This window comes from Oncorhynchus keta, chromosome 10 (assembly GCF_023373465.1).
Source record: "Oncorhynchus keta strain PuntledgeMale-10-30-2019 chromosome 10, Oket_V2, whole genome shotgun sequence".
In the NCBI taxonomy this organism is placed as follows: Eukaryota; Metazoa; Chordata; class Actinopteri; order Salmoniformes; family Salmonidae; genus Oncorhynchus; species Oncorhynchus keta.
The window spans coordinates 66,690,393-66,712,025 of NC_068430.1; the positions used below are offsets into that span (position 1 = coordinate 66,690,393).

The following is a 21,633-nucleotide window of genomic DNA, read 5'->3' on the forward strand; positions in this document are numbered from 1 at the left end:
TACTTTACTTTACTATTTATATTTCTGACAACTTTTTAATTTAACTTAATTTCATTCTTAAAGAAAAGAATGTACCTTTTACTCCATACATTTTCCCTGACATCCAAAAGTACTCAAAACATTTTTGTGAATACTTAGCAGGACAGGGAAATTGTCAAATTCATGCACTTATCAAGGGAACATCCCAAGTCATCCTTACTGCCTCTGATCTGAAGGACTCACTACACACACATGCCTTGTTTGTAAATTATGTCTGAGTGTTGGAATGTGCCCCAGCTATCCGTAAATAAATAAAAAGCAAGAAAATGGTGGCATCTGGTTTGCTTAATTTAAGGAATTTGACATTATTAATCATTTTACTTTTGATACTTAAGTATATTTAAAACCATATACCTTTACTCAAGTAGTGTTTTACTGGGTGACTTTCACTTTTACTTGAGTATTTTTCTATTATGACAATTGGGTACTTTTTACACCACTGTGGGCTGTCTTCTCTATAAAATTGTGATACGAATGTATGCCACCACTTCGCAACATAAAAGCAAGTCTACCCATGTGACTCACCTTCTGTCTCGGCAAGTTTCATGACGTAGCCAAAGGTGTGGCCATTCTGAGGCTACTTTCTCCCACAGGTAGACTAATACCCTGTGTGAGCAGGGCATGCTAACCACTAACATTGTATCCATAGTTGTACATTCGAAAAAACAAAATAACAATGTTTTATTTATGTAGTTGACCAAAAATACTGTTGAAACAAAAGTAATATTACTGTACAGAGGTTTAATATTAATTGGTCGGTAGACTCAAGTAAACACACCTTTGTTTTGTTCTGGCCAATTGCGTTTAAATTCCAAATTGTGGAGAATTAAAGGGTGGGGTCGGGTCGACAGCGCTTGTGGTAAGAGGGGCGGAGTCTCCGATGTTAGCCTTTTTACTCATTGTTCTGAGTATCATCCTACCGCAGTTGAGGTGAGGCATAGAGAACAAAGTATATCGGTGGAAAAGTCTGTTTGTGGACCTGCGTAGACTTGGAATATTCGAAACAAGTTCTTGTATTTTGACAGGTAAGAAAGACATGTATTTATGGTCACATTTCCGTGTATTGACAGTCTTCGGAGAGAGTAAATTCGTGTCAAGTGAGTCGAGTGGGATAGGATAATCACAGTTTCTCCATTCCTGTGTTGCGCTTGTCTCAACTGGAAACATAATTTCCCAGCGTTCCATAAGTGTTCTTCCCGGTCTGGATACAATGTAGCCTATCTCTGACATTCTGTCTCCGTCAATTTTTAGAATTGTCTCTGAACCTGATGGCAGAATAGCGTAATGTTCCTTTCCTATTGTCAAGTGTCTAGTCGCCACCCAAACGTCGTTAAAGTAGGACATTAGTTATCGTGGGTGTATTCATTACGCCGATACTGTTGCAAAACGTTATGCAACAAACCGTTTACTCCTTCCTGCCTATTTAAGAGCAAATGTTGATGGTTTATGTCGCTACAAGGTTTTGTCAAACGCTGTTCCTGCCAAATAGATGTGCGGATTTTTTGTTGTTGTTGACAAACTATTGATCAACTTCTTGACTTCATGCACATTTGAATAGAGCTGAAAGTCAATACTGGTGTGACCGTGTGGGTACACAGTAGAGACTGAGAGATGATCGAAGTTCGTTTACCCCCTCATCCATTGTCAAATCCCCCCCCCCCCCGGGGCTTTGACAACCCCAGTGAGTTGGGGGTGGGGCATGACATGAGTGCCTGCATGGTTCACACATACATAATGGGTTAGGATGAATAATACTGATACCGAAATGTCCTTACATGACTTTCACACCTACAATACATTCTCTTTTAGGGCAGTTCAGATCCACAAGGGAAGTGGTGCCAGTAATGTCCAGGTCTTTGTCCCAATTGGCACCCTATTCCCTATATAGTGCACTACTTTTGATCAAGGCCCATTTGATGCAAACGAGGTGTTCAGGCTGATGACATTATCCATAGCAGTGAACCTCTATTACCTCATTCATCCTTTTCCAAAGGGAACCATATGCCATTAGTTACAGTAGTTTTACTACCTCCTCTATGCCACTGCAATAGCAGAGCACAGATCCTCTCATTTTATTTCACAAGTAAATCCACTTTCACTTCCAACATGCAACCGAAATAACATTATCTTGTTTGCTCATCTTACATGGTTTAGTCTTTTCAAATACACCAAAGACCAACTTTAATAACTGTCCAAGTTGAATTTGACATGGCACAGCCTGGTATTAGGGCTGGACAGATGTCTGTCAAGATGGAGAGCTGTCACACCAGTCATGATCATGCCATTCCAATGACCAGAAACAACCAAGAACAATCGCATCAAAACAACCAAGTTTTTGGCATTCAACAGCATATTGAATCTGGGCCAGTGAGCCCAGCTGATGTTTTGAATGGATGTCAGGTTGAATTGAGTTTCATCCTTTCACACATTCTCTACGCCAGTGCATTCTCCTGGTCTGCCCTGGCCAGGCCTGCCATGGTGCTGGTGCTGTGCCATGAGGTGCAGTCTGGCTCGCCTGGGGCTGCTGACTGCCTCTGGGGGGGGGGTTTAGGCTGAGATTTTCAGCTGCAGCTGGGGTCATACTGGCGCTAATCCTTCCCCCTGCTTAATTCCTTGATATTGTCCTACATTAGGCCAGCATGGGGTGAGGGGATTACTGACGATTCAACCAACTCCATATCTCTTTCTTTTCTTTCCTTCCTTTTATTATCATGCTGTCTTGTTACGTGTGTCTCTAACTTGGTTCCACATTTGCAACGTCTAAAATGTGACCCTTCCCTACCTAATTGTCCTCCCCCGTCTTGACTTTAGTCTCTCTCCTCACCCCCTGCCCTCCCTCCCCGGTGGCGTCTGAGCAGAATAGAGGGCTCAGTTACACCACAGAACCTAATCAGGCCACGCGTGGGACCAGGCCTCGGTGCCAATGTGTGTATCCAGGTCGAGCGTGTTTGCGTGCATGTGTAGGCTACATATGGGGATGGAAGACTTTGTTTTTTTTTTTTCCTTCTGGTCAGCCATGATATGGACTCGTCTTCTATCTGGGGTAAAAGAGGAGGTGGGACGATAGCGACCTAATTTCCTAAGGGTTCAATCGCCAGGCAGGGGCTTAAGATATCTTTTCAGGCAATGCTGTTATCAACTCAAAGCAGATTTACTCTGACTTCTACCCTCCCCATCGCCACCATTTAAAAAAAAATCTTGGCATAGATCAACAAAGGATGTCAAAGACAAATCCTTATCTTTTGATACGTTATCCCCAGACTAAGACGACTTCCATATTGGACGGCTGTTGCAAATGTCAAGGACATTAAACAAGGGCAGAACAGAAGATATGAAGTTAAATTAAACAAACAATAGAGTCCCAAAGTGTCTTGGAACCCTCTTCCCAGTCATCAGTGGAGTGGCAGAGGTGGCACGATATGAAAGAATCCATCCAAGCTGGCATCGCCCGGGTGACCAACACAGCTGTGCTCCCATTACCGTCACAAATATGAATTATTCACTCAACTTTTTTTTTCTTTCTGGGGAGGCCGAACAACCGTTTGTCCCCATCACTCGGTGCTCTGGAAGTCTGTACTGCTCTGCCATGTGTATTATTTTCAAGTCTGCTCCTATCAGACAGCTCTTCATAAACCACCACGCCACATCTGCTGACAGCATGCTGGAAATGGCTGCATCCATTACTGTCTTTCTTTTATGAATATATTACCATTGATAATTTTTTTCATTACTGACATAGTTTCACGAGAAGGGAGGGACTGGAGTGGACTGGATTCCTGAATCCATGAGTGACTTAAATAGAGATTTTACAGTTGGGCTGGTTCGTTTAGCCTGCACTGAGCAATGCTTCTCAAGAAGTTGACTCTGATGATTACTCCTAGTCATTGCTGTGGTGTCGCTCTTCACTCTGCTCTCTCATCTCCCACTTCCTACTCATCCGTTAATTGCACTCCAATGAGCGGGAGAGGAAGGGAGGAGTGCGGGTGTGGTGGAAAAGGAACGCTAACGACTGGGAATTCTTCACCGTCGAGACATGCAGTATCCGAGAAGAGAATCATCAGCCTCCATCTAGAAGAGTGACTATAAGTCACACACAGATATGAAGTGTCTGTTAGAATGATTGATGCACAATGACGTGTAGGTGACATTTATTTATGGAAGCAACACCTCACAATAACCTCACTTCCACCAAAGAAAGAAAGTTAGTTATCTGTACTCTTCTGTCCGTGCTTCAGTCCCCTGTCGTCTTTTATATCGGTCACGGTTTACGTGAAGAACATTTTAGAAGTGGAAGCATAAACACTGCAGGTAAATGTAGCTACTCAAGCTTCCCCTCCAAGGATGTCTGGTACATCTTTTGGGCGGGGAGGGGGGTATTCTTTAGCGTCCCCTCAGATTTAATCCCCTCCGTGCTCTCCCTAGCCTCCCTTCCGCCTCTGATCTTTCTGAAATATTCATCATCTGTCGCATCGCCTCAATGCTCACCAGCACAGCCATGCATATATCCAGTATCCATGCTGCAGCAGGTGAAGCCTCCCCACTGACCCTAAAGGAGGGTTTTAGATGGAACCAAGCGAACCTCGCTGTCCAAACGGTGACAGACATTCATTCTAGATGCTCTGTAGAAAACTCTTGTATGGTCCCCATCGAGAACTGAGAAACGAAGCTCACTATAAAATACTTAATTTCATTCACTCCCATTGCCGTCCTCCCATTCGCCCTAGATAGTGTGACACCAGCCTCCTCGTCCATTCTACCTCCATACAGAGTGATTGTGGACAGCAGCCCAGCATGTTACATCAGTTCATGCAGCATCGTCCTTCCTTGCAGTGACAACACAGCCTCTCGTTACTCTCTAACAAGGGTATTCAACTCTTACCCTACAAGATCCGGAGCCTATTGGTTTTCTGTTCTACCTGATAATTAATTGCATCTGGTGTCCCAGGTCTAAATCAGTCCTTGTTTTAGAGGGGAACAATGGAGGGGGGAAAAAGCAGTGGAACTGGCTTCGGGTCCAGAGTTGAGTTTGAGGGCTCTATAACAATGGAGACCGGAAACAAGGCAAGCTCAACTCTTCAGATACCACAATGACGGCTCAGCCTTCTTCCATAGACCACACAGCCGTCCATAGGCCCTCAGTCGTTGTTACATCAGAGAAGCCACACAGACATGGAGGCCTAGTTCTACTGCTACACACTTACCTCCTGCCCTTTGCTCTGGCCCCTCCTCCTTCCCTTCTCTGTGTAATCTGATCCTAGTCTGCACTTCCACACTTCAGAGACAACACAGACCTGCTATAATTCATAGTGAGAGGAGCGTACAGGGAGTAAACATGAATTACCCATATAGCTCGTCCCAGTCAGAGCCAACTCTACCCCCCCTTGGTCTGGTGTAACACTCTTTCGACACATCTACCGATGGATGTAAGCCTAATATTTTAGAATGATTATTTAATCAGTTACTGGCTAGACATTAGTGTAACACAATATGTCCAATAAAACCTACATTGACTTGCAAGTCATCGTTTTATTTTCATGTGTCCGTTGACTGCTAGCTGGTTTCCGGGCTGTTTTCCGGGCTGTGTCAATTAACACAGTAATAACATTAGTGAAGGCATTGCATTTCTCCTGATGAATCACTGCTAATGACACCGTGTAGCTGCTGTAATGTAAAACCATGCTGTTAAAGTCTTGGGAATGGCCACCGTTTTATAATGCTGCCACTGTATTTTAGCTAGGATGGTAATAAAGCATTTCATCAAGTCCAGTAAGCAAAACTCAAACTAGGCCTAAATCCTTGTTTTAATTATTTTTTTAAGTCCCAGAGACTTCATGCTTCGACTCTTGAAAGCATATTATAAACAGATGTAAAATGTCTTTGACACGCAAGTTCTCTTAGACATGGATTTTCACAGAATCAGATATCGTCCCCTCTTTCAAGTTGGCGAATGTGCGCCACCGCTCTGGTTCACATGCGATCCTGCCAGCGGGGCCCTGCTTTGTGTACTTAAGCCTTTTCAATGTGCCATACTGTAGTGGGGGTTTGGCATGCTAGTGGAGCCGAGAGGGGAGTTCCATCGACTGGCTGTTATCGGTGGACTGATAAATGGACTGTAAGAAAGTAGCTGGAACAGCTTGTAGGGCAGGAGCCTATGAGTGAACCCTCTGGACAGGATGCTAGTCTATCGCAGGGCCTTACCGCCAATCTATCTCCTGAGTGCAAAGCGGAGACTGATCAGGTCCCATTTTTACAGTCTGACTCAGCCGAGGATCGAACTCCCAACCTTCCAATATCAGGTTGGACACTAACCTCAAATCAAATGTTATTTGTCACATGCGCCGAATACAACAGGTGTACCTTACCGTGAAATGCTTTCTTATAAGCCCCTTAACCAACAATGCAGTTTTAAGAAAATATTTACTAAATAAAGTTGAAAAAAAAGTTACAATAATGAGTCTGTATACAGGGGGTACCAATGTGCAGGGGTACAGGTTAGTCGAGGTAATTTGTACATTTAGGTAGGGGTAAAGTTACTGCATAGATAATAAACAGCGAGTAGCAGCAGTGTAAAGACAAAAATCAGGGTGGTTTCAATGCAAATAGTCCAGGTGGCCATTTTGATTAATTGTTTGGCAGTCTTATGGCTTGGTGGTAGAAGCTGCTAAGGAGCCTTTTGGACCTAGACTTGGTGCTCCGGTACCCCTTGCTGTGCAGTAGCAGAGAGAACGGTCTATGACATGGGTGACTGGAGTCTTTGACAACTTTTTGGGGCCTTCCTTTGACATTGCCTTGTAAATGGGTCCTGGATGTTAGGAAGCTTGCCCCCATTGACATACTGGGCCGTAAGCACTATCCTCTAGTGCATTACGGTCAGATGCAAAGCAGATGCTATACCAGGCTCTGATGCAACTGGTCAGGATGCTCTCGACGGTGCAGCTGTAAAACTTTTTGAGGATCTGGGGACCCTTGCCAAATCTTTTCAGCCTGCTGAGGGGGAGAAGGTGTTGTCGTGCCCTCTTCACGACTGTCTTGGTGTGCTCCACTATAGCCCCATCAATGGGAATGGGGTCGTGTTCGGCCCTCCTTTTCCTGTAGTCTACGATCATCTACTTTGTCTTGTTCAAGTTGAGGGCCACTGAAGTTGGTATAAATGGACTGTAGCCTACACTCAAGTGGGCGCATTCACCGACAGTAAACCTTCAGATAGTAGTTTCCTGCACCTTTTCTTCAATTTTGACTGATAACTGTAACTAAATATTGGCCCAACATTAGTTTTTGATGTGGTTGTATCTGCATGGGAAACGATTCTCTCTGTGTAGCAAATGTCATTGAGCCTATCCCTCTGACTGGGGGGAAAAAACAATCCAGACCCCCGGTGCTGCTGAGTCATAGCCTGGTCTGACCGTGGAATAACCAACTTCCTGTAGCCCACACAGTAGATCCATTAGCATCACGCTCCACACCACTGCACATCCTCCTGTATAGATTTTTATACTCCACAATTGGCCAATTAACCCCTATTTCTTTGTGTAGTCCCACAGCGGACAATGTGAAGGGTGAGTGGGAGAGTATGAATAAGAAGGGGAGATGGTGGTGAGAGGGTCCTGAGGGCTTTAAGCTTTCTCTCAGCAGGCTAGCTGGACCAATACCACCTGCCAGACACACAGGGGGCACACAGCTGTGTGTGTACCATGTCTAGAGAGCACTTACTGACCGCGGGGCTCAGCTGGCAAGCCAACCACTCACAAATCCATTTTAGAGAGAGGGGGAGTATGTGTGTGTGTTGAATTTTTTCCCCCCTGGTATTTTACAAGTGTTCATCCTGATTTTAATAAATATTTTTTCTCCTGGGTAACCTGGTATTTCTCAGCAACACCAAGTAGCTATGACTCAGCAGGACCAAGCTCGTCTCTTTCCTGGCACCCCAATGGTGGAACCAGCTTCCCCCTGAAGCTACGACAGCAGAGTCCCTGCCCATCTTTTCCGAAAGCACCTGAAACCCTACCTCTTCAGAGTATAGAGTATTCAGAGTACTCACTATGCCTGTGATGTGTGGTGGTCCCACCTAGCTATCTTAAGAGGAATGCGCTGACTGTAATTTGCTCTATATAAGAGTGTCTGCTAAATAACATTTCCGTCCAAAACCAGGTGTGTCATATAAATATGTTAGGATTTGATTAGAGCTCTGATCGGCATGAAAATTCAAGCCTGATGCTACCTGAGCCAGACGAGCCATTCATTAAAGACATTTTATTAGCCCGAGCCCCAAAAAAGCCCAAATGATTGTGCCGTTATCCAATAGGCTACTGCACATTTCGCACGAAAGTAAAACGATCCAGTAAACTTTTTAACTGTGGCCTGTATTATTGTTTACATGGACTGGAATTATGCACCTTGTTTAAACCATGAAGCAGGGGAGAACACGTGATGCTGGTGCGGGACATTTGTAAGCTAGTAAATTTAGATTTGAATTTGAAATATAATATGGCCTATTTTACATTTTGTATAATTAGGCTGACTCATTAGCTTACCTTTTGTAATATTTATTGTAGTGTTGTACGACGTGAGTAATGCATATTACCTCTCTCGCTCTTGTTGCTTCATTGCTTCCTCGTTCTCGTCAGTTAAATCGTTGGCCCTCCTTGTAATGACATGCGTGAATAATATGGGACTAGAATAAGATGCAGACGGATTTAGCTTCTCTTCACCGAGATTGAATGGTTATGGGCCTGAATAAATAACTGCTATAGTCGATCACCATAGCATTTAGCGTTCAGCAAGCTTGCATCCCTCTTAGGACGCAAATATACTACATTCTAGTCTAGCTTTTCCTGGGACTCCACAAGAGTTAAGGAGAGAGGCCGGCGGATGGCCGGTGACTATCGTGCAAGAGTGAAGACTCGCACTGTGAATTGCGCTCCATATGCTCTGTCTGTCACCACACAGTGTCATTTATCATGCAGAAAAGTCTACAGAGAAGACTGATTTTTAGACCTGACATTATAAATGAACATTTCCATTTCACATCATGTGGTCCTTTAGAAATTATTTACCGTTTTCTCAGTTATTTATCCCGGGAAACAGGAGTAGGTTTGGATGGAAAATCTCTTAATCTTGCTAACCCAGTTCCCACTATTAAACCCTAATGTGTGTCTGTGTCCATCTGTGTGTGTGTGTGTCACGGTGCGTATATGTGTGGGGGGAGGCAGGTCCATCTTATACACAGATGGTGAACGCAGCTTTACAGATGTGTGGTATGGCAATGGGACTTAATCTGCTTGATCTGTACCCCCATATCTGTCACAACTGTCTCTAGTCTCTTGATCCCTCTGTCTCTTATGGCTGTCTGTGGAACAAGTCTACCAGGATCAAGAAAACAAACCTCTGTCTACGAGACCAGAAAGAAATTCTGCACATTGTATTACTGCTCTCAGATGTAGATTTATGATCGGCTTTAGAGACCCACTGTTTAGACTGTGAAGGTCTATGATGTCTCGAGCCACACCTCCACTATTGTTTTTTTCCCCCCATCAGGCTTTTGACACAGATTGAACCCTTTTTATCTCCAGAGATCTGGGTTCTTCCACTCTGTCATTTAGCCCTCTTCATTCCTTTTGGGTGTAGCTTAGGCTAGCCTGGTTCAGTCAACCTTATCTTGGTAAACTGCTGAATCTTTTAGTGTGTCAAGGCTTAAGCTAATAGCCATTTTTGATTTCAAGTCCGTGTATAAATTGATAGGGCTGTAAAGAGGTTCCAATTTAAATTTAGCTATGCTGCGGTTTATACACTCCAGCGAATGGGTGTGTTTTGCCAGATAGGAGCCAAAGACCACACACTGCCACACCTTGCCAGGGTTATGAGGACACTCCCTAGTCTGGCATGCCTGTGTGTGGAGGCTGGAGATGATGAGCAGTATTCACACCATCTGTGGAACCTAGTTAATCATCCACTGACACAGCGTCTGTGTGAGCCCGTTTAGTCAGGAAGGGATCGTTTGGATGTGAGACAATGGTTATTATGACTTGTTTGTCTGCGAGGAGGTGATGGTGTTTGTTTGCAGTGGAGAGAGAGTTTAGCTCAGGACTATTTTGGTTGATGTTCGCAGAGGGAAAGTGTGTTGAACGAGGCTAAATGTATGGGGCTAGTGTGGAATGTCACACCAGGATTAGAGCGATGGGGCCAAACCGCATTCATCTCTCTTTCACTCTCGTCCACTGGGGGCTCTCTGACCGTCACATTCCTGCCCTCAATGTGTTGTGCTTCCTGGAAGGCCTGACCATCAGTCCAGAATGCTCTAGGGTAAAGCTTCCCCTGGGTATATCTAGGATCAGATTCCCCTCCCCCAATCCTAACCTTAACCATTAGTGGCGGGGGAATGCAAAACTGACCCAAGATCAGAATCCTCAACTCTCCCAGTAGCTCAGGAAGAACAATAGTGGGGGTGGGCAGGGGTTTGGAGAAGGAAAGTATAGCCCCTAGTACAGTGGTGAAAGATAATGGAACGAGGTACAGTAGGAGGGAGCGAGTCCATCAGTCATTAACCACACTACTTAGAATGCAGGGCCGAGGAGCAAAGTCCACTCCGAAGTACACACCATGAAATCCAACAGCAGTTCCTGGTCACTACCCACGATGTAGCAGTGTTCATTGGCAGGTATACACAGTGTTTTTCTGTCAGTAGACGACATATTGCAATACTACTTCTTTTAACTTGTGGTCCACACAGCTCAAGCAATCTGTGCTTTTAATTTCCAGTTGATTCCTAATGGGGAGGGGGGGGGGTTTACAGTGTTCTATGTGCCAGTAAAACATCAGACCTAGAACTTGTGGCTCCTTCACCAACTCCTAGCCACAAGTTCTAGGTCTGATGTTTTACTGGCACATAGAACACTGTAAAAACGCACTCAACATGCCTCTCTCTCCTATCTGTTCTTCTCTGCTATCATATAAACTGTATCACCATAGCCATCTATAGTCTGGTGCAGTCAGGGTCAAGGCTGCCGAGGCTGTTTTGCACAGTGTTACAAAGACGCGTGAGAATAAGATTGATGGACAACCAGGAAGAGTTGATAGACCTAGATAAAGTCAACAGTATAGTGTGAGTGAAGTCTTTGTTACTCAGGTGATGTGGGGTGTGTCGCAACAGCGCGACAATCAAATCGGAACGCGTTGTCTGAACCTGCTGCCTTGCCCAGGAAAACAGATGACACAAACTGACAGATTCACAAAAAACAATCAAGTTAATTTTTCATCTTCCAGAGGTGTGTGTAAGCTTGTGGAACCAGGATATACAGCATGCCCAGTATTTTGGAATGTTGCCATGGTATATATTTTTTTCTGTATAATTTAATTTATTATTACCTAATGGTAGTTGGCACAGTTGAAATGACGAGACACTCCCAAGCTTGGGAAAAGGAGAAATGAGTGCCACACCTCTATTTAAACACTGAGTGAGTGAGAGTAGGAGAGGTGGGGAAAGAGCCTGGGAGACATTTTCTGTGTCCATGATGAGTCAGCTTGTACCTGTAAAGTACAAACTCAGACAAACGCCAACGCCCCGTTCACTGTGAACCCCCATAGGTCAGCTAGCTAGCTAGCTGGCTGGGTTGTGACTCGACTATTCCCAATGGAGCTGAGCTAGGCACAAGTACCTCTCAAGGGCTTAGAGTGAGACCGATGCATACTGTGTGTGTATATATATATATATATAATAATAATAATAATAATAATAATAATATATATATCTCACACACACACACATACTGACACTCCCATGGCAACATGGTGACTTGCCTGTGACTCACCAGTCTGTTGTTCCAAATGCCAGTGAGATAAGTACACATGAGGGCTCTCTGGGTGGAGGGTCTAGAATAAACACAATCTAATTTCTCTCTGAACCTGGGGGAAAACACAGGAAGTTCATTAGTGAGAATTATACACGCATCACCACTACACTTCTGGTCTCTGTGGGAAATGCATGAAAACTCCCCAGTTCTAGAGATTGAAACATAAGAACACACACACACACATCCCCCATTCTGAGCCCCGGGGCTAACGCAGAAGGGTGTGGTACTATCATTCACATCCGTAACAGGGCTCACTGCTTGGCAGACCCACAGAGCAACTCCAGACTCATTTCAGACAAGAATAGTTATGCACGCTGGTACAATAGTTCTACTACCTCGCATTGTACAAAAATACTTTGGAACGGCATAAAATAACTTGTGTTACATGTGATTTCCAGAGGGATGGCAACTATATTTCTAAAACGGTCCTATATGAGATGAAACTAATATGCTTTTGCATAGTAAAGCTCATGGATGGATATATTATGTTTACTGTATTAGGCCATAATCACATATATGTAAATACAGTGCCTGGATTGCGTACAAGGGAAGGCAGAGGTAGCCAGGAATGTTAGTGCATCGCCCATCAAGTACAAACACGCCAGCGGGACATGCTGTCACGACTTGCCACATTATCTCTCCTAGCTACTAGGTGGAAAATGGATCTGCTTTCCTTCATTCCTGTCATCCTGCCATACGGTAGTCAGCCCAACCCTCCACCTCTTTTCCATAGCAGCATATATTTGGAAAGAAACCTATATTTGTCAGACTTTTCTATTGATTGCAATATTAAGTGAATTTGTAAGCTACTCTGTCTCATGCCTCATAGGAAGTATTTCATATTGTATGCGTTTGCGGCCTTAGTCTAGAAATGAGCAGGTAAATATAATGGTTTAAAAGCGTCAGGAATACCCACTCTCGTATCAGTAAGGAAAGGCGGTGCAAAATAAATCGATTTCGTCATACGTAGTTTATCTTCGCTAATTATTGGTCGTATGACGCATTCATGTGGAACTGTGACGTCTCAAGCTGCTACATTCATCCGTATGAAAAATGAGACGTAAACAGAGACGTAAAACGTAAACAGAAACGTGTAAACGCACACTTGGCCTTTGCTCTTTGGGAGAATGGCTCTAAACAGCCTGACTCTTCCCACCGACTCTCCCACAATCCGATCCAGTTTACAAACACACACAGCATGTCAGTAATGTCTGTGTCCAGCGAAGAATCCCATCCCTTCAATTACAGTAACTCCCTTCACCGCAAACATCTGAACCATACACTGGTGACATTGTTAGAGTGGACTGTGGCATCACGTGCCGCTCCCATCGCATTTAACTGCAACAAACGAGCCATCATTGATCATGTATTGAGTGAGTTGTGGGTTGAGTGTAGAAGTCGTGACGTATTGTTCAGTGAAACTGAGTGTTTTATATTGAGTGGATGTGGGTTTATTCTCCAACTAGCTTTCTCCTGCACCAGAGGTTATTTTGAGTCTGAAGACCATCAGAATTAGGAATGTGTGCAATGTGAGAGACACACACACACGGAAAATAATATGCCCATAAACAAACGCTTAAACACTTGGACAGACTCACACACTTGGAAGAAATTTTTAGAATATTGGTGTAATTCTAGACATTCAGTTAGATAGCATTGGTTAAATATCCCCTTGTAATGTTAATGGTGAGCTAATAACATGGCTGCAATAGAATGAGTCGGCATGTAACTGCATCACAATGCAGAAACCACATTGGGCCAACTGAGTGAACCAGGAGAGGAATCCTTTTAAATGGGGAAAGAGTAGATGAGGTCCAAACCAACACTGCAGAAGGAATGCACTTTAGCTGCATGACGGATAGTTCAGGAGAGGAGAGAAAAGGGGATATCTAGTCAGTTGTACAACTGAATGCCTTCAACTGAAAAGTGTCTTCTGCATTTAACCCAACCCCTCTGAATCAGAGAGGTGCGGAGGGCTGCCTTTATCGTCATCCACATCTTCGGAGCCCGGGTGTATGATAGATGGTCACAACAAGAGAGCAGAATAGAGATAAGAGGCAGGTACTGCCGGGAAAATGACTTGATAAGGATTGGGGGGGGGAAACTGAGGTGGGAGTGTTTATTTTAAATCGGCCAGTGATAAATGGTCATTAAGCGTTGGGCCTGTAGTTACAGGCGAAGGAGGTGTGGTGTTTTGAGGAGGAACTGTGTGTGTGTGACTGTCCACTATAAAGGTGTTGTCTTAGGAGGAATAAGGTGTGTATGAATGACTACTTACTTACTTTCTCGCTCTCTCACTCACACACACACACACACACACAAACCTGTCTAGTGGGTTCTGGTGGCTGATACTGTGAGTCGGCAGGCAGGTGTCTAGCTCCCACAGCTGTATGTATAGGCGGAGGCTCTGCCCGGGGTTAAAGGCCGCGGGGGCTTAGCAGTTGGCGTTCCTGTCCTGCAGCTGTCCCTCTGCCCCCTCACCCTCCCCTCCTATCCCAGCAGCCTTTGCTGCTGACTCGGCGTTGTCATTTCTGGCACTGTTCAGAGGGAGGGCATTCGTTCACCTATCTGTATTCTTACCTGGGAGAAAGAATATGAAATCAAATGCATTTTAACTAATGTCCTAATTAATATTTAGCCTTAAACCCGGTTAGAATATGAAAGTAAACTGTACTCTGTAAAATAGTGGTATGATTGTAATTTGTAGCAAAATGTGAAAGATAATTATTGATCTAAATGTTATTTTTTTGTGTATTTCAGGACTTCTCCATTGTTGTTGGTTTGAGCCCAGGAGGCCACCATGGAAATGCAGAGTGGGTTCATAATCTGGCTATATTATTCTCAACCTTTTTATTTATTTTTCTTCCTCTGAATTCCTCTCCCTCATATTCCTTCCTCTCCTTTGTTCAACTGAACACAATGTCTTCCCCTTAGTGCAATAACAAGTATGTTCGACGCATAATGGCTCATAGGTAACTTCTAAGTGCAGTGTTGTCTCTTATAACCCCTCTTTGCTTTCCCTCCAGGTGCATTAACAAGTGTCGGCTATTATTCTAAGTGCAGTCCATAATAACCCCATACATTTTCCCTCTGTAGTGGGTGAGCCCTGAGGGCACTAACAAGTGTGTTGAACATATTATAATATATTACTTCAAAGTGCACTTCCACTCTAACCTCTCTGCCCTCTTTCCCTCTGTAGTGGGCAATGAGGGGAGGGGGAAGGTGAAAGAGTGGCAGCAGACCTACTATGCCGGGGACTCTGGGATCCAGTCAGGAGCCACCACAGTGAGGACCGATGACGACGGGACCGAGTACAGCACCAAGCAGTACAGCACCGTCACCACCACCGTCATCTCAGAGAACCCTGCTGGTGAGACGCGCTCCGTTTAGTGCTTGAATACACTCTCTCAAATTGACATAAACAAACATTCAAAAGTGCAACCTGCTACAAACAACCACTGTCACTTAGGAACATGGAGTTAAAGTGTACACAACAAAAAAAAACATTCACACACACCATTATTACTGCTTAATACTGAACTATCATTCAAACCCACCATCTAAAAATACAAACCACTCAACCCTCTCCCCCTCTCTCCTCCCTCCCTGTAGAAGTGGAGTCTCAGTATGCCCTGACCCGGGCCCAGCGTGTCCGAGCGGCCATGTTCCCAGAGACTGTGATGGAGGGCACGACCATCCTGTCCACCCAGACTGACCCGTCCCAGATGACCAACGTCCAGCGGCTGGCCGAGCCCTCGCAGCTCCTCAAGACGGCCATCGTCCACCTCATCAACTACCAGGACGACGCCGAGCTGGCCACGCGCGCCATCCCCGAGCTCACCAAGCTGCTCAACGATGAGGACCAGGTACAGTACTGGTTGTTTGACACGTCTTTCTTTGCGTCAGGGTTGGGCTCAATTCAGAATATTTGAATTGACTCCCATTCAGCTCATTGATTGATTTGGCCACACAGAATGTAGAATTTTTGAGTTTGAGTAACAGGAAGTACAATTTTATTCAGTGCTGTTCAAATAAATTTCACTCAGTCATAGAACATGAAAGTTTAATTGACCCTGACAGGTCACACTTCCAGATACCAAGGAACATATCGCACTTCTCTGGAAGCAATGTTCGTGTAGTCTTTCAACCATAGTGCTTAGAATAGACCATTGTATTTCCACCAATGATTTAATTTGTTTGGCTTCTTTTTGAATGTCTTAGGGTCAACTTGAGGGTTAAACTCATTCTGGGGGGGGAGGGTGTGGTATTAATGAAATAACTTTGCTCATTCATTTGAAGTTTGTCCTGAAAATCTGTTGTTGAAACCACATTTTATATGCATGTATTTAACATGTTTGATATTTTATCAACTAGATATACATTTGAATTTCACATTATATTTCCTTTAATTAATTTGAATTGCAATTCTGTACACTGTTTACTAATACAATTCAAATGTATTAATTGAATTGGAATTTGAGGCATTTTCAATTCTGAATTGATCACAGCCCTGCTATGAATGTGTATTTTTCTTTATCTAGCCATCAATCCACCTTTGAATTAATTAATCAATGTCTAAATGACAGTCATTCATTGATGTTATTTACCACCAGTAATCACACTTTCCCCATAAACCTAACCCATCTCTACCCCTCCTTCCCATTAGGTGGTAGTCAAGCTGGCTGTCATTCATATTGCTGTACCTTTCCAATAGTCAACCCTTCCCTGTTAATAGCTCTGCATTTTCCCTCCTTTCAAACTAACCAAACCCTCTCTGTCTTCCAGGTGGTGGTCAACAAAGCCTCCCTGATCGTCAACCAGCTGACCCGTAAGGAGGCGTCTCGCCGGGCGCTGATGGCGTCCCCCCAGATGGTGGCGGCGGTGGTGCGGGCCATGCAGAACACTGGGGACATGGAGACAGCCCGGGCTACAGCCAGCATCCTCCACAACCTGTCCCACCAGAGAGAGGGCCTGCTCTCCATTTTCAAGTGTGGGGGCATCCCTGCCCTGGTCCGCATGCTCAGGTAGGAGTCTGAGGGTCTGTGGGGGGGTGGCTAGTTAGGTAGTGTGTGGGAATGCTTCCTCTCGTCTCTAATTCTCTCTTGTAGCTCTTTTATTTTGTGGCCTTCTATAACTGGGTGGGGGATGACATGTTGGGGGTGAAAGTTGTTGCAAGTCTCTCTCTGCTCGCTTTCTCGCTCCGTACAACCACAAGATTGACAAAGCATTTCAAAGTAAGACTCGTAATGAACTATGTTTATCTAAATCCTTAGGATAACTCTCGCTCTCCCTCTGTCAGTTCTCCCATGGAGTCTGTGCTGTTCTATGCCATCACCACCCTCCACAACCTGCTACTGCACCAGGAGGGAGCCAAGATGGCGGTGCGCTTGGCCGACGGCCTGCAGCGAATGGTGCCTCTGCTGAAGAAGAGCAACCCCAAGTTCCTGGCCATCACCACCGATTGCCTGCAGCTGCTGTCCTACGGCAACCAGGAGAGCAAGGTGTGTTAAGTGTAAGGGGTGTGATGTTATGCATGTCAATATTGTGAATGAGAGTGTGTTTGAATGATAGCCCTGTTTTGGCATGGGTGTGGCTACCATAGTAATTTTGTGACTGCACGCTTATGTGCATGTGATGATATCAGACAGGTGTGGCTGGGTATTGATGTCTACCCTGTGTGTGTTGCCTGTTATTTAATGGCTAAGTGCATGTTTGGACAGGAGCGATACATGGAATGTTTTGACCCTTTGAAGATGTTCCCGTTAACCTTTTAACGCCTAAACCCCTACTGGAAAATGAGGAATTGTGCACATCCAAACATGTCACGAGCTGGACTAAAAGTGGATGTCCACACTGTTTGCTGCTCATAGAAATGCTATCGCTTGATTCATATTGTTAAACTCCATTTCCCATCATCTCTCTCTCAGCTGATTATCCTGGCTAACAGTGGTCCAGAGGGCCTGGTCCACATCATGAGGAACTACAGCTATGAGAAGCTCCTGTGGACCACCAGCCGCGTGCTCAAAGTGCTCTCTGTCTGCCCCAGCAACAAACCTGCCATCGTGGATGCTGGTAAGTGTTTGAAACACAGGGAGGGGGTGTATTTGTAGTTACTTGTTGTAGATTTGCGACAACTGATACTGTGGTTTTAATAAATAGAAATGGGCTTCTTTATTTTCAGTTGTAAAGCTATGAGATTATGAATGACATTCATATTTTGCAGTAAAAGGAGTTAGACGAGATTCTCTCTCCCACCCTCTCATACACATTCTATCTATCCCACTCTCTGTTTCCCCTCTGTCAGGTGGGATGCAGGCTCTGGGGATGCACCTGACAGGTTCCAGTCAGCGTCTGATGCAGAACTGTCTGTGGACCCTGAGGAACCTGTCGGACGCTGCCACTAAACAGGTGAGACTTCTACCTTCCAACCTAGAGACATATAGAGACTGTTTCCATCCTGCTGTCTGTTTCTCTCGTGTTTGTCCTAACCTCTGACCTTTAACATAGTATTTTTACCTCCCTTGCATTTACTCTAAATGTTCTTATTTATTGCAACAGCAATTATTTTTTTAAACAGTTAAGAACCACTAATATATTAGATAAACTAAACTCTGTCTCTCTAGGAGGGTCTGGACAGTCTTCTTCAGACTCTCGTTGGTCTCCTGAGCTCTGACGACGTCAACATGCTCACCTGCTCCACTGGCATCCTCTCCAACCTCACCTGCAACAACGCTCGCAACAAGGCCATGGTCACCCAGAGCAACGGCATCGAGGCGCTCATCCACGCCGTCCTGAGGGCGGGAGAGAAGGAGGATGTGGCGGAGCCAGCCGTGTGCGCCCTGCGTCACCTGACGTCGCGCCACTCCGACGCCGAGGTGGCCCAGAATGCAGTGCGCATGCATTATGGCATTCCTGCGATAGTCAAGCTGCTCAACCAGCCCTACTACTGGCCTGTCATCAAGGTGAGGGGTGGTGGGATAGAGGGAGATTAATAGTTGACAGATGGTTTCCAAGGGAGAGGGCTAACCATTCACGTAACCGGCTGCTTAATTCGCTATGAGGTGAGAATTAGGAGGAGGACGAGGATGTGATGGAAGGAGGAAAATGAGGGATAAGGAAGAAGCTATGTATAGAGAACAGGGAGAGAAATGGTAGCGCAAGATAAACGATGAGATGGGTGACAATTTGTAAAACAAACCGCCTCGAACCAAAAATAATGTCGCTTTCTTTGATCACCAATCAAAATGGCGCCCGTCTCTAACCCCGCCTCTCTCTTGTCCTCAGGCTGTGGTTGGTCTGATCCGTAACCTGGCACTGTGCCCAGACAACCAGACCCCTCTGAGGGACGCGGGGGCTATCCCCCGCCTGGTCAATCTGCTGCTCAAAGCACACCAGGACGCCCAGAAACACGGCTCCGCCGCACAGCAGACATACCAGGTAGGTGTAGAAACAGATCTATGTACTTAAAATAAAATTATATCCATCTGTTGCATAAGCCCTATTCTTAACCTCCCTAGTCTCTTTTGTTGCTGACTGACTCTTGCTTTGTCTCTCTCTCAGGATGGCGTGAGGATGGAAGAGATCGTGGAGGGGTGCACAGGGGCCCTGCACATCATGGCCAGAGACCCCATCAACAGGGGAGAGATCGCCAGCATGCAGACCATCCCACTCTTTGTACAGGTAAGAGTTTTTCTTTCTTAAATATGTGTTTCTTACTTTTAAGACTTCAATATCTCGCTGCTTTTATCTCCTGTAGATTGTGTTAACCATTGTCTCCCTCCTCCTACCTAGCTGCTGTACTCTCCAGTGGAGAACGTGAAGCGCGTGTCAGCGGGGGCTCTGTGTGAGCTGGCCCTGGACAAACAGTCTGCTGAGATGATCGACGCAGAGGGAGCCTCCGCGCCGCTCATGGAGCTGCTGCACTCCAACAACGAGGGCATCGGTGAGACCACTTCTCTTAAAACATCAGAAAACAGGATTTGCGATGGCTGCGTCACTAGTGTCAGTTTTTTAGTCTCTGCTGGCTTTCATCTCTCTCGCTCATAATTGACCAATTATTGAGTCTGGGCCACATCTGATCCCTTAACTCAGTTGAATGAGAGACAAGGATTTAGAAGAAGCATTCCACACTACAGCCATTTGATACATCATCTCAGATCTGGGTATAGATTAACTTTTGTCTGTCAATCAATGTGTACATGTGATAATCTGACTGTTAGTAATCATGTCACCTCTCTCCTCTCTCCCAGCCACCTATGCTGCGGCCGTTCTCTTCCGCATCTCCGAGGACAAGAACTCCGACTACAAGAAGCGTGTGTCCGTGGAGCTCACGCACTCCCTGTTCAAGCATGACCCCGCCGCCTGGGAAATGGTGAGTGTACCTATGCTCGATGCCTCTAGTGCCATCTATGGCCAGGAGGGAGCCACTGCAGGATCTAATAACGAATTGCAGCTTCTCTCAATTCCGATGAAACTGGAAAAAAAGACTTTGCTTCGATCGGTAATTTAACATTGATAAATGCATGCATTACATTTTCGTAGGTTCTTACATGTGACGTTTTTAGTTTCTGTTAAATGGCAAACGTGTAATATTTGTATTAAGAGAAAGGTAGGTAGACTATGCAGTTTAAGAAAACAGGTGACAGTGTGACACGGTTTCTGTCGACCATGTATGGGCAACTCGCTGACTTCATTTTGACCTTACACCTCTCGTGACCCCTCCCCAGGCCCACAATGCTGTCCCCATGGAGTCCGGCTATGCAGCAGACGGTGAGTAACTCACTCTGGCGGAAAGGTGCCCATACTGACTGACTGACACATGGGGCAGGTGTGCCAGTGGGTTAATGTGCTAGTTAGTCACTGTTCGAATGGGCAGTTTATATGTAAATGTAAAGTATGTAAAGTTAATGTTAGTCAATCTATTGCTTTGCTATATTTGAATTTCTGACATGATTATACTGTATTGACAAGGAGACACAAATAAATAGTTCTATATCACTTCAATGGTTAACTTAAACCATGTTAAAAGTGAGCCCCCCATTGTTTTATGAATTAAATATAAGGGTATCATCTCCAGAAATGTAAATATTTTGCAAAGTGTTGATCTGAGTGTGTGTGTGTTTCAGAGCTGGACGCAGGCTACCACCAATATGGAGACTACCCTGGTGACATGCCCATGGATGGAGAGATGGGGATGTCCGATGTTGAATACCAAAGCGGTGGCGGCGGCATGACCTACGACATGAGGCAACCAGGATATGCTGAGCGCTACTAGGACAACGGTTAGTGCATACACCCAATAATACAGTCAAATGTACCCATGCTCTTATGGTCAAGCGGCGCAGACACACGAAGACAGAGCAGCCATTAGTTACATACACATATTATTATAAAAACAAGTCGCACACAAAGTCCACCAGTTGGACCCCTTTTAATAAAGATGCTGTTCTCTCGACAGGCACTGAAGGGATGAGAGGGGGGGCAGCAGAAGAAGAGGAGGGGGCAGCAGAAGAAGAGGAGGGGGCAGCAGAAGAAGAGGAGGGGGCAGCAGAAGAAGAGGAGGGGGGCAGCAGAAGAAGAGGGGGGGGGCAGCAGAAGAAGAGGAGGGGGGCAGCAGAAGAAGAGGAGGGGGCAGCAGAAGAAGAGGAGGGGGGCAGCAGAAGAAGAAGAGGAGAGAAGCGGGGGGGGGGGCAGAAGAAGAGGAGAAATCACAGAGAATCTTCAAATGGAGTGATGTCAATCTGTCTCT

General features: G+C 45.2%; 1 protein-coding gene across 1 annotated transcript; it reads left to right on the top strand.

The window, feature by feature from the left end:
• Positions 1 to 896: 896 nt before the first annotated feature.
• On the top strand, positions 897 to 21,402 carry LOC118389270 (junction plakoglobin-like). The gene is made up of 16 exons (XM_052527720.1): positions 897 to 1,064; positions 14,646 to 14,698; positions 15,085 to 15,255; positions 15,498 to 15,751; positions 16,671 to 16,909; positions 17,185 to 17,386; positions 17,813 to 17,957; positions 18,190 to 18,293; positions 18,509 to 18,847; positions 19,170 to 19,322; positions 19,446 to 19,565; positions 19,677 to 19,827; positions 20,135 to 20,256; positions 20,612 to 20,654; positions 21,011 to 21,166; positions 21,343 to 21,402. Exons 2-15 carry the CDS (start codon positions 14,686 to 14,688, stop codon positions 21,157 to 21,159), a joined length of 2,205 nt encoding a protein of 734 aa, XP_052383680.1. The 5' UTR covers positions 897 to 1,064; positions 14,646 to 14,685; the 3' UTR covers positions 21,160 to 21,166; positions 21,343 to 21,402.
• Positions 21,403 to 21,633: the final 231 nt, after the last annotated feature.